The sequence below is a fragment of the Solanum dulcamara genome, chromosome 8 (genome assembly GCF_947179165.1).
Source record: "Solanum dulcamara chromosome 8, daSolDulc1.2, whole genome shotgun sequence".
Taxonomy (NCBI): domain Eukaryota; kingdom Viridiplantae; phylum Streptophyta; class Magnoliopsida; order Solanales; family Solanaceae; genus Solanum; species Solanum dulcamara.
In genome coordinates, this window is record NC_077244.1 from 78,269,105 (window position 1) to 78,281,964 (window position 12,860).

Consider the following 12,860-nt stretch of genomic DNA (forward strand, 5'->3'; position numbering starts at 1 on the left):
CTCTTTATAGCTGCAGAAGGGAACAATTAGCTTAGATGAGAAAATGGTATATTCATTTGGCATTCAATGTATCTATTGCTTTCATTAATCTTCAGAGCAGTTTTCACATACTAAATATGGAATTTAAGACATGTTTTGCGTTCATATATTGGTTTGGTCGAAACATGCTAAGTTTTTATCAATTTTTAATGGGTGATATTAGAGAACTTTAAAATGTTTTACGGTATAGCACATAATATTATATCTTAGGTAGTTGTACCTTGAAAGATCTTTTGCATTGTCAATAACCAATTAAATACATGTTTTATCTTATTATTTATTATTATTATTAATATTTTTTCCTATTTCCACACTGTTTTGTACGATCCAACATTGGATCTCACGATGAAAAAGATGTTCTGGACCAGCTGTTGCACGTAGGTACTAACTTGTTAGGCCATCGTTATCACATATCAAACGTTCAAATTTAGTAGAAATAAAATGTTGGTTCCAACAGTTAGTTGTGATCCATTAAGGGATCTTGGTTCGGGATTTGGGTCGGGTCAGATCTCGAATCGAAAAATAAGTTAGAATTCAATTAATTTTTCAAGAAAATATTTTGTAGAAAAATATTTTTCACGTAAAACATATTCTTTCGTACCAAACACATCCTAAGTTGCTACTTCAATTCCATTGTGGTTGGCTGGTTGCACCTGTTCGTACAACATGAGCTACCTACTTTTCCCCCTCCAATTCCCATTGTTTTTTGACACGGAGAAGAAAACTTATTTGAAATACAACTTTAAGATGATGAAAAATTGCCCTCGAAGGATGGATGGGATTGGGACTGAGATTTTGGCCGCTCCTTAGTACGAAGAAAGAGTGGGTTCCAAATCTTCTAGAGAGGATTGAGTCAATCAAAGTTTTGATTCAAGTGCGAGAGTAAACATCAATCTCATCCATTAACACTAAATAACAAAGTAGATTTTGCACCAAAACTCTCATTAACCCAGTCACCCTTTTAGGAGAGGCTGACCAAAAGCGAATTCAATATTCAGTCTCAATTCAAAAATCGATCTAAAATTTATCCTTTTTTTTTCATAGATAACTAGATTGTATTAACATAATTTGAACTTGTGATAGAGGTTTAGTTGACACAGGTTTAATTGTATACTTAGATTGACATTATCAGCACACTTATAAGAATAATATAATTAAAATTTTCTAAGATCCCGTAAATATTTTATAACCTTCAAAGTCAACTAATTCTAATTGTGCCCATCCACTCTGAAATGAAAACGTAATATACCAAAAAGGATTTGGTATTAATGTACTAAATGTTTCTTTGTTAAGAGGAAATAATCTCTCGTGTCTGCTTATAATTTAAACTTTACGTTATTTATATAGAATTCCAATGTTAGTTTTTAGTTATCTTATGTGAAAAATAATCATATAACTAATATGATATTTATAACGGACTGCAAAATCAAATCTCTCTTATATTTTGGAAACTTGACATCATAATGTTATTATAAAAGTTTTTAAATTTAATATTTTTGCAAAATCAAATCTCTCTTATATTTTGGAAACTTGACATCATAATGTTATTATAAAAGTTTTTAAATTTAATATTTTTTGCTCACTCATAATTATAACAAAACCAACAATAATTTGTTGTTAAGAAAAAATTGAGCAATGAAAAGAAAGAATGAAATAAAATGAGTAATATTAAAAAAAATTAATTGAACGAAAAGAATGAAATAAAATGAGTGATATTAAATAAATCAGTTGAACGAACTTAATACGATTTTTTTCATTTACTTCATTATTTATTTATATCAAAGTCAAAATCAATTAGCTTAACAACTATAATTATTGTCTATACATATATATGGAAATTTCAGTTTCAAAATATGCCGAGAAATTTAAAAAAACAGCAAAGGGTCCAGTACGTTATTTCCGATGGTACAGAATGGCAGTAGTTAAACAACTTTAAGCCACAAAGTAAATTTACTCGGATCAGATATTTATAGGCATAGGAATTAAACTTCTTTTGTTAAATATTTATATTATATAAATAGACTACAACAGCAATAACAACGACGATGATTCAGTGAAATCTCACAATGTAAATCTGAAAAGAATAAAATGTATGCAGACTTAATTCCTATCCAAATAGGACGGCTATTTCCATATAAATATACTAGAATATTTATATATAATAAATATTAATTGAATCACCGAAAAAATCTCCAGAAATATTACGTAAATAGCTGGACAATTTCTCTTCTCTCTGTGTATTCGGTGGGGTCTTTTCAAAAAATAAAATTCATGAGTCTCTCTTTGCTTGTACACTTTCACGCATAAATATACACAGATGCTTTTTTGGTGTTTCTTCTATTTTGCTCTCTGAAATTCGAAATAGCTAGGGTTTTGTCTCTTCTCGAGTGTGAGAAGAGAGAGGGAAAATGGGACAACAATCGTTGATCTACAGCTTCGTTGCGCGAGGAACGGTGATTCTCGCCGAGTATACTGAGTTCACCGGAAATTTCACCAGTATTGCATCGCAGTGCCTCCAGAAACTCCCTGCTTCCAACAACAAGTTCACCTATAACTGTGATGGACATACTTTTAACTACCTCGTCGATGACGGCTTCAGTGAGTGTTTTTCCTTCATTGTGTGTGTTTGTTCTGATCTGTAATTCGACCGTGTTTTTTCTGATCTGTTATATATGATTATCTGCTTTTTTGATCTGACAATGCGTCCAGTTCAAATTTATCGATCAGTTCCATTTTCATTTGAATCGCTACTGCTATGATGTTGACTGTGTTAGATCTTAGTCAAATACTGACTAGTGATCAATTTCCCTTTGTTGAGTTCGAATTGAAGCAGAATTTCGGTTTAGATCTATTTTATTTTATGAACTATTTGCAAAAATGAAGGATATGAGAATTTTGTTTATTCAGAAAACTAGAGGTTAAGGACTTGTATGGAAGATCCTCCTATGGCCGGCTGTGCCTTTGTTTGCTTGATTCACTTTTTGTAATTCGGTCAGTTTGGTACTCTTTTATTAGAATCTACTGATATTTGCTGTTTCTTCTTTTGCTTAGCAGCGCCGATCACAATGCAGCTTTGATTCATTCGGTTGGAAATACCACAACTTTTAATGTTATTTTACTTGTCTCGAGATAGATGCTTAGAACCTTTTCAATTTTGAGATGACACCCAGGCTTGATTGCTTGTCTAATTTGTGTTCTTCCTGTAAGAGATCCATGAAATTAAAACACAAAATGCAAATCTTGCACAGTCCTCTTAAATTTAGCATGTCAGATCACCAACTTTTATGGAGGCTAAATAATATGTATTTTCTACGTAGTATATGCAGTCTGGGATTTTCTCTTTTCAAAATTGGAATGGATATGAAAAATAAGTTTATTTCAATAGATTATTGTTTCACTTGTTGTATCTAGGAAATTACTGAGCTATCTGAGTATCATGATGGATATGCTTATATTGAAAGATGATATAAGGAAACAATTTTGGTACAACTTTGTACAGTATTTATTTTCTTAGGATACTTGTGTGCATTTACCTCTGTACTTAGAATCATGATTGATATCTGACAATCTGATATATAATGTGCCATTGTCATGTTGTTTGTTTTTTGGCATTTGTAAAGCTAATGTGCTTGTTCACTGGGTACGTTGTTATTGTTTTTGTTGTTGTTATTGTAAAGCTAATGGGCTTTATTTTGTACAACCAGCATACTGTGTTGTAGCTGTGGAATCTGTTGGCAGACAGGTCCCAATTGCATTCCTGGAGAGAGTTAAGGATGATTTTACCAAGAAATATGGTGGAGGTAAAGCTGCTACAGCTGTTGCTAACAGCTTGAACAAGGAGTTTGGGTATTTTGGCTTTTCCCTTTTCATTCTCGACTACTCTCGTTTTTTAGTATGAATGCTGATATCTCGACACCATGATTATAACTACAGGCCCAAAATGAAGGAGCAGATGCAGTACTGTGTTGATCATCCAGAGGAAATCAGCAAGCTTGCAAAGGTGAAGGCTCAGGTTTCAGAAGTTAAAGGTGTGATGATGGAAAACATTGAGAAGGTAAGCATATTCCCTCTGTACTATAGTATTGTTTTAAAAGACATGGTATCCTGATGTGGGACTAGAAAGCATCGAGAGTTCAAGGAGCTGTATTGCAATTTGTTAATGAGAATTGTGGCCTTGCAGGTCCTGGATCGTGGGGAGAAAATTGAACTTTTGGTGGATAAAACTGAGAATCTTCGCTCACAGGTTTGAATGCTGTGGAATTCTGTCTTTTGGTGGATAAGACTATTCAATTCTCTGATTCTATGAAATTGCTATCTTGAAATGTTGACGATAAAGCTCTATTGGCAGTTATATGAATAAGAGCTGCTAGCATACTTTTTTGAAAAATATTGATAGCACCTCTCTTATTGCCTGCTACTTTGCTAGTTTTAGCAAATTGGAAGTGGTCTACAAATATCCAGTTCCTTATTGAATTTGATGTGGTAATGATGCATCAGGTGGTATCTTTTGATATACACGGATGATCAACCATTTGCATTTGTTGTTCAACATTTTTATGTTTTGCTAATAATCACTTGGTCTACAGCATTGTGAAATCTGTAGGTCAAAACTCAAATGCTTATGATATTCTCCTTAAATTTTAGTAGCAAACTTTAGGTATATGAGTTAATTTGCTCCTGCAGTTGGAATATTGGAACCCCTGAATTGGTGCATCATCACACCTCAAGTTGTATCCTTTTCCCCTTTTTGTCATCTGACTTGTATCTGCTTTGAACAAGTATAAGGTTTCTAAAAGTGTGTTATATTGCAGGCACAAGATTTCAAGACACAAGGAACAAAAGTGAGGAGGAAGATGTGGTTGCAGAACATGAAGATAAAGCTTATAGTCCTGGGCATCATTATTGCCTTGATTCTGGTCATAATTCTTTCGATATGTCATGGCTTCAAATGTCATTAATCGATGGTTATTTTTTATAACGGTGATTATTAAACTATAATTCTTGATACTTCTAGCAGTAAAATGCGTGTTCCTTGTAATTCTATTCTTTATTTTTGGATGATACACTTTGCTCTATGCTGTGGAGGTATGATGAACAGTGCCTGCATAGCTCGTCATGCTGAGAACCGACTATACTGCTGAAAGCTTCTCCGAGCTCATGTGATTCTTCACGTGAATAATACTTTTGAAAGATCCAAATTTGAACGACCCAGTCGAAATAGTACCGTATTACTCCATTTTCTGTCTGCCGATTTATGCCCGATTGCCTTGGAATAGTTTACTAGACAGTATCGACCAAGTAGTATTTGTTTTGTTGTGCAGCCTCTGGGATGACTTGAAAATTAAACCCCAGTTGGGGTGTTTCTTGATTTCTTTTTTGGAATGTCGAAACCTTGGTGTAATGTTTAGCATAGTTTTGGGTTAAGCATAGATCTCTTCAGTATGTGAAGGAAGTTGAGTGGACTGAGTTTTTGATGCATGTTAACCAATAGTTATCTTTCTTTGTATTGTATTGTATCATCTGAATACTATTTACTTAGCGAACATCAACAGACTGGACGTTAATTCTCAAGCTTCACAATAAGATATTTGCATCTCCGCCAAAGAATTTCTAGTGGACCCAATGTGCAATCCCAGTAGTCATCCTTTTATCTTAAGCCGTGGGTTAAACTAAAGGCTTTCCGATGCAATGAGAAAAAAGATGCACAAATTTTAAAAAGGAAATAACTGGGAATATGGATGATGAGTTTTATTTCTTACAGTTGAGCCTGATCCCTATTGAAGCCAATATGCATCACCAGCACAATTTGGGTAAAACAGAGCATTTGTACTTTTTTCCATTTCTCCTTTTTCTGTTTCTCTATTCTTCTTAACACATTCTTCCATCAATGAATAATGAACCTGGGACACTATAGGAGAATCATATTTAACTTAGATTTGAGACATGGTTTTTAAGGAAGTCGTCATCTTGATATCTCAGGACCTAGTTTTCAAGAAAGAGAATACCAAAATATTGAACGAAAATCAAATATGAAAATAAAGAAATGATTAGACAGCTTAAGATAAACAAAAGAATAAGTTCTAATTGCATAAATACTACTTGAACTTGGTTTCATTAGAGATATATATGCCTAGCCCACATACACTGATGCTGAAAAACAAGACAATCATGTGTGAGATGCAACAAGCGATAATGTCATGCTTTTTTTAGACAGACACGGGACGGAAAAAAACCATTATGCTGAGGCGGTGTTTAAGGTATAGTAAACTAGAGATCCAATCAACAATTATGCCTGGTTGTTGCTGCCACCACTTGGACGGTTGCCCATCCGTCCACGACCACGACCATAACCATAACCTCTGCCCCCTCCACCCCTGCCTCTTCCATATCCAGAGCCTGACACCATAACATACAAATTCAGAACCAAAAATGCATTTATAACATGATAGAAGGTAGTAAGGTGGAGAAAAAAACAGATGAGGTGTTCATGCTTACCACGATATGCCCAGCCACCACGGCCTCCACCTCGTCCCCAGTTTGAGTACCCACCATTTTCTATCAAAATGAAATAACATACATCAATGCCAGTAAGTGTTAGAGACAAACCAGCAAAAATCCTTGAGGTAGGGAAGAATACCTTGATAGCTATCATATCCATCTTGGTAATTTGTATATCCACCTCTGTTCCAACCACGTCCCCTCCCTCTACCACGGCCTCGGCCTCGGCCTCGCCCATATGAATCTAAATCAAGTTATGCCAATTTTTGAGGATGTAGCAAAATTTCACATGAACCATTGTTACATGATTATTCTGTTAGCAGGTCATTACCTTCATTACCAGCATTGTAAACTGCTTGTGCTTGCCTAGGTGGTGGTTGCTGCTGTCGAGGCTGGTAATTATAACGTGGGGCGTAGTTGTTGTTATTGTTGTTGTAGTAATTAGTCTGCTGAATCTCAGAAGGTGCTTGATACCTATGAACATGAACTTACATAAGATGTTTTATAAATCAAACAACCACAGAGGAGAAAATGATAAGGCTACAAACGAACGATTCCTGCCAGAAAGATAAAGGAATGATCACAATAAAGCATGACTCAATAAAGTATATTGAATTTGCACTCGAGTGAGCACGTTAAGGTCTGAAAGAACATCCTAATGAAAAAAGAATACAGCAAAGAGTTACCCTGGAGAGTCCTTGTTCAGTTCCGTTGTTGACAAAGTGATTGAAACCATCGAGACATGCCGAGTCTGCTCCACGCTTTCACAAAGAAAACCAACATTCACAAGAATCAGAACCACAACTATGAAATTGCACCCAATTGTAGAATAAAAGATAAACCTTAAGAGTTAAGACCTATCCCATATGATAGGCAGTTAGGAGAACCTTACACCTACGTGCTCTGAAAAACAAACAAATTTGAGAAAGCTTAAAAGACTTCAAACTTACGGCAAAAGGCCCTCTTCAATAGGCTCCCATACATCTGTGATGCTCACTGAGCTGATAGCAGCATCTTGATGCAGACGAGGAATTCTTCTCTGAACATTGAATTACATCTGAATATGGCAATATAGAAAGTGTACTTAAAAAAAAAAGAAGCAGGCAAGCTACCTTAATGATCTCTGCAATAGCTACAGTCTTGCTTATTGCCTGACCCATTGCTTTCAAAACGATCTCTTTCCCACTCCTCTCCTGAATAGACATTAGTCATAAAACTTTCTATTAGCCACTTCTGAAAAGATTCTGGTTACAAGCCACAAAAAAATGAGAAAGATAAAATCTGCAATGCAGCTTCAACCCTCAACCTTATGGATGGAATGTGAATTATCAGAAAATCATACCGCTACAAGCCTACAAGTATTTCTTGCTTGAAGTAGGGCAACAGCAAAGCAATTGAATATAGGAAACACACAAGAAAGATTCTCAGAGCCGAGAACAGACCAGAAGTAATCTAGTCGGCATCTTTGAAGAATATTACTAACAATTACAGAAACTCTCCTTTTCACCTTTCATCTGCTGAACCATAGGGAATCAACTGCCAGCTATTATAAGTTGAAAAGCAGAATTATTTAGCTCAGCTACTACTGAATTCTCCGTCATGGTACTCCATTTTAAAAAATTGAACCATCAAAACATCCTCAGCTTAGGATCTTACTTGTTCTTGTCAGACCACATATACAACACCAGATTTGATTTCCTAGCTTCATATTTCACTGATTAGATCATTATTCTCTGTATAGAAGTTTTGGATAAATAATTGCAAGGAAATCTAATTGTCTTGCTGTGCTATTAAGATTTAACTTCTACGATTCGTTGAAGATCCATTATAACCACCAGTTTCCTGAGCCCAAGCAAATTTTTGAAATCCTCCTTGCACTAAGTATTAATGCACCAATAAAAATAAAGTCTCAATCACAGCAACAATATGCAAGTATGATCATCAATTCTTCTAGGTACAGCTCATGAATACGCTCAAGTGATTGTCATGTAAAAGTAATAAACATAAGCCTGCATATTGACAGCAAAAGATATATACATACGTATTGAATCTGTTATAGTGGAACTACTTGGTGCAAATACTACTTTAACATGTACAACCATGAGAACTCCAAAAGTTACGAAAATGAGAGGGTGTATATACATCAAAACACCATTTTGAAGAAAGCAAGCATTGCCCCCATCCCAAAGTTCCCGCATCCATCATCCCTGTTGTTATTCCTTTCAAGCTTGGGGCCAAATCAATTTCATTCAAGTAAATAGTTTATAGCATCATCCTACAAACATAAAGCAGTGATTGCACTCACATAGACCACACTATTTCACAGCCTAAAAATAAAAATCTCAATCCACATATTACATTGTCAACAAAGGCACGAAATATAAATGCCTACAACCATCCAAACCAAAATAACACCTCATGGGCTGAAAATCCAACACTGTCTGCAATGATTCCACGATAATCTCAAAACATTGCCACAAAAAAAACATCAATCTAATCAATCAAACAACAACGCCTCAACCCCAATTCATCGGGGCAGCAAAAGAATAGCTGAAAAGGCAAACAGTTTCAGTTTCTGGAATGCCCCCCGTAAACAACCAATGAAAACCCATATATGCATGCATAATAAATACCAGTACACTAAAGCTACCACTACACGCACATCCTGGAAGGATGAACCACAAGGTCTATTATACCTAGTCTTACCCTGCAGAAATGCAGGAGGCTGTTTTACGACTCATGGTCGACGAACAACTTTACCGGTTATGAATAAAAAGAAAAAGAGTTGAGTTTTATACCTGAAGAAGACTAGTAGCATAGCTGATGTAGTTTCTAACAAGTCCCTGTGAAGTGATTCGGATCTCATTCTCGTTAATGGGTAATTCGGGTTTCGGTTTCTCTACTTTTTGGTACCTATCCATTTTTTTCTGATAAACAAAAACCCTAAAACCCTCTTCTTCTTCTTCTTCTTTTGCTACTGTGTGACAGAGAAACAACTGTAAACCCTTAACAGAAACAGCGGCAGCAGCGAATTGTTTGTCATCAAATGGACTTTTTGGGCTTACATTGAGGCCCGAATTTTTACAGGCTATGAGGTTATAGAAAGGGTTAGTTTATACACATGACCCTTTTTAGGTCATTAATTTAGATTTTGTTCTTAATTTAAAATTTGAGTCATTGGAAATTACCCCTCTAGATAATATTAGGTTTGGGTCTGTTTATTTTCAGTTGTTCATTATGATAAAAATAAATATTTTATTTACTTGTTTAGTTTATATTTTATCATTTATACCTATTTTATTTTTATTATTAATAAGTACTAATCATGTTTAATTCATTTATCAATATTTAAATGACTTGTAATAAGTAAGAGTGAGATAGTAAAATTATAACTATATGAATGGAGGGAGAATATATTTGTTAATCTTGCAGATGAAATTTTAGACCATGACGTATTATTTTCTTATACGATTTTCAATAATTTCCTTGGAGCGTAATCTAAAAGGTTCCAAATTTATAAAGTGAAATAATAAACCAAGCAATTTATTAAATTTTTCGATAAGGGCTAGTTACATTTGATTTTTGCATGGGATTACTGCTTATATTTGTTGGCCCAATTTACTTTGGGTATCCTATTTTATCTATAGTAGTTAATGCTCCTTTATCCCCGATCTTTCCTACCCTGACTTTATCGCTCTCATTATTCATATTTTTATATTATTTTCTATATGCTTGGCTCTACTGACCTCTCCGATTTTTAAGATTTCTTCCCTTGAAAATTCTCCCCATACGTATGGTTTCTTATCTTGCGTCTTGTTTTTCTTGTTTTCCTTGTTTTTCCTCCCTTGTTCTTCTCTCTTAAGCCGAGGGTCTTTCGGAAACAGCCGCCCTACCTTTCAAGATGGGGGTTAGGTCTGCGTACACTCTACCCTTTCCAAACTCCACATGGTGGGACTATACTGAATTTTTTTATTGTTGTTGTTGTTGTTCGATAAGGGCTAGTTGTAAAAGTTTCTACTTGAAAGTGCGTTGGATTTTAGGGCCATATATGTCAGGCCTTTTTAGGGAGTAAAAGCCCATCTTGTCTCACCTGAACCTGCCCTGTTTTTCTCTTTTGCAGTCTTGCACTATGGAAAAATTTCCGGGTATTTTATTTACGGGAAAATTACGCGAATAAGTAAATATTTATTATTTAAGTAATGAATATAGCTATAATTTAGTTAATTTATAATTCTTCACTAACATTTAGCATTAATTATGGTTCGAGTTTGTATAATTCACATGTTTGTATAATTTAAAAATTGTATTATATAATTTGTATAATGTAATTTTGTATAATAAAATTTGTATAACTGTTTAAAATTCAGATGTTTGTATTTGTATAAATTCTTTATTTCGAGTTTATATAAAAATAGCTCAATTATCTGTGAATTATACAAACAAAACAGCTGAAACTATAGCTACACCCTATAAATATGCAAACTATAATTAAATAACCTAATTAAATTTATTATAGTGACTAAATGCGAAATTTTCTCTTTATTTACATTGTTTTTAATTTTTTTTTAAAAAAATTATCATATTTATTTATTTTGGAATAATTTCAAATATATGGTATCTTTGGATAAAAGTGAGTCCCCAGAGCTATTGACATGGCTGTGGCCAATAAAACCTGGAACCCCATCAGCATCTCTGTATCTAGTCCTAAGATCTCTCACCTTTTTTTTGCTGATGACTTGACTCTCTTTGCACATGCTTCTGTCAAAAGTTGTAGAACCATACTGGAAATTCTCCAATCCTTCTGCAATGAGTCTGGCCAAAAAATCAACCTGACCAAATCCAAAGTTCTCTTTTCTAGGAATAACACAAGGGATAATTCTGATAATTGTGCTACCATCCTGGGTATAAAAGCCAATACCACCTTTAGCAAATACCTTGGCTTCCCCATTTTTCATTCTAGACCTGTCAACATTGACTTTCAGTTCATAATTGACAACATGCAAACCAAGCTTAAAGGATGGAAAACACACTTCCTTTCTATGGTTGGGAGAGTAGTGCTTGCCAAAGCATCCCTCAGCAGCATACTTACCCATGCCATGTCCTTCATTCAACTTTCTTCCAAGACCAGTAAAATCATAGACAAGATCCAAAGAGATTTCATTTGGGGCACTACCTTAGAGAAAAGGAAACTTCATCTCCTGAACTGGCATACCATCACCAAATTCAAAAGGGAGGGAGGACTGGGTCTTCAGAAATGTGATGTCAAGAACCAAACACTGCATGCCAATCTAGCTTGGAGAATGTACCATAATAGTCAAGCACTTAGGTCCCAAATCCGCTACTTTAAACATTGCTACAACAAGGACATGTTCAGAGCCTCAAATTTGACCACTGCTCCTTGGATCTGCATTAGAAGAGGATGGAATCATTGTATGTTAGGATCTAGATGGGTGGTAGGGAATGGGAACAAGACTCTATTCTTTGAGAATAAATGGATCCCCAACCATAGTGCTATTAGAAGTCTTATACAAGGGCCTCTGAGTAAAGACAATCAGAATCTCAAAGTTGCCTCTCTAAGAGCTGGAGGGGAATGAAATCTTAACAGCCTATCCATAAACATCCTTGATGATATCATCTTCAACATTAAGGATTATTACATCCCTTATCAGACTTCCAAAGAAGATAAGCTCATTTGGGACCTTACAGGAAAGGGACTCTTCACAAATAGCAGTGCCTATAAACTCCTCCACAACCTCAAATATCCTCCTCAAACTCCTCATACCTTGCAGAACTTCTCCTGGATCTTGAACCTCCATACACTACTAAAAAATGGTGAAAAAACGACGGAAAGAAAAGCGACGGGCTGCGTCGATGGTAAAAAGCGACAAACAAAGGGACACCGTCCGTCGCTTATATTTTTTATTTTTTATTTTAAAAAGCGACGGACAGTGACTCTATGTCCGTCGCTTTTTTTGGCAGATTTTTGTGCCAAAAATATTTTTAATTAATAATTAATTTTTTAATATAAACGGCGACGCCGTCCGTCGCTTCCAATAAAAATAATTATTTTTAATTTAAAATAAGCGACGGAGTCCTTCGCTTATTTTTAATTTTAATTTATAATATTTTTTTATAAAGTTTTATTTTATTATTTATAATTTTTTTTAAAAAAAATAGCGAACGACGGCGTCGCTTAGTCCGTCGCTTTTTTGGTCAATTTTTTTAAAATGGAGCAACGGACTTTGCAACGCTGTCCGTCGCCCCCTACTAAATATAGCCACAGCTTCTCCCATTTTTTATTTTCTATACTCTCTTAACTCTCT

At 34.9% G+C, this 12,860-nt stretch overlaps 2 protein-coding genes across 2 annotated transcripts; one reads left to right on the forward strand and one right to left on the reverse strand.

Moving 5' to 3' along the window:
* Positions 1–2,283: 2,283 nt before the first annotated feature.
* On the forward strand, positions 2,284–5,077 carry LOC129900395 (vesicle-associated membrane protein 721). Its single transcript, XM_055975356.1, has 5 exons — positions 2,284–2,637; positions 3,744–3,885; positions 3,973–4,093; positions 4,220–4,282; positions 4,851–5,077. Exons 1-5 carry the CDS (start codon positions 2,448–2,450, stop codon positions 4,995–4,997), a joined length of 663 nt encoding a protein of 220 aa, XP_055831331.1. The 5' UTR covers positions 2,284–2,447; the 3' UTR covers positions 4,998–5,077.
* A 1,024-nt stretch (positions 5,078–6,101) lies between these two features.
* Positions 6,102–9,568, reverse strand: LOC129901423 (uncharacterized). Its single transcript, XM_055976593.1, has 8 exons — positions 9,336–9,568; positions 7,650–7,730; positions 7,488–7,576; positions 7,224–7,298; positions 6,869–7,011; positions 6,677–6,781; positions 6,535–6,594; positions 6,102–6,435 (listed from the first exon to the last, which is right to left on the reverse strand). The coding sequence occupies exons 1-8, from the start codon at positions 9,456–9,458 to the stop codon at positions 6,326–6,328; spliced, it is 786 nt and encodes a 261-aa protein (XP_055832568.1). The 5' UTR covers positions 9,459–9,568; the 3' UTR covers positions 6,102–6,325.
* Between the last annotated feature and the right edge of the window lie 3,292 nt (positions 9,569–12,860).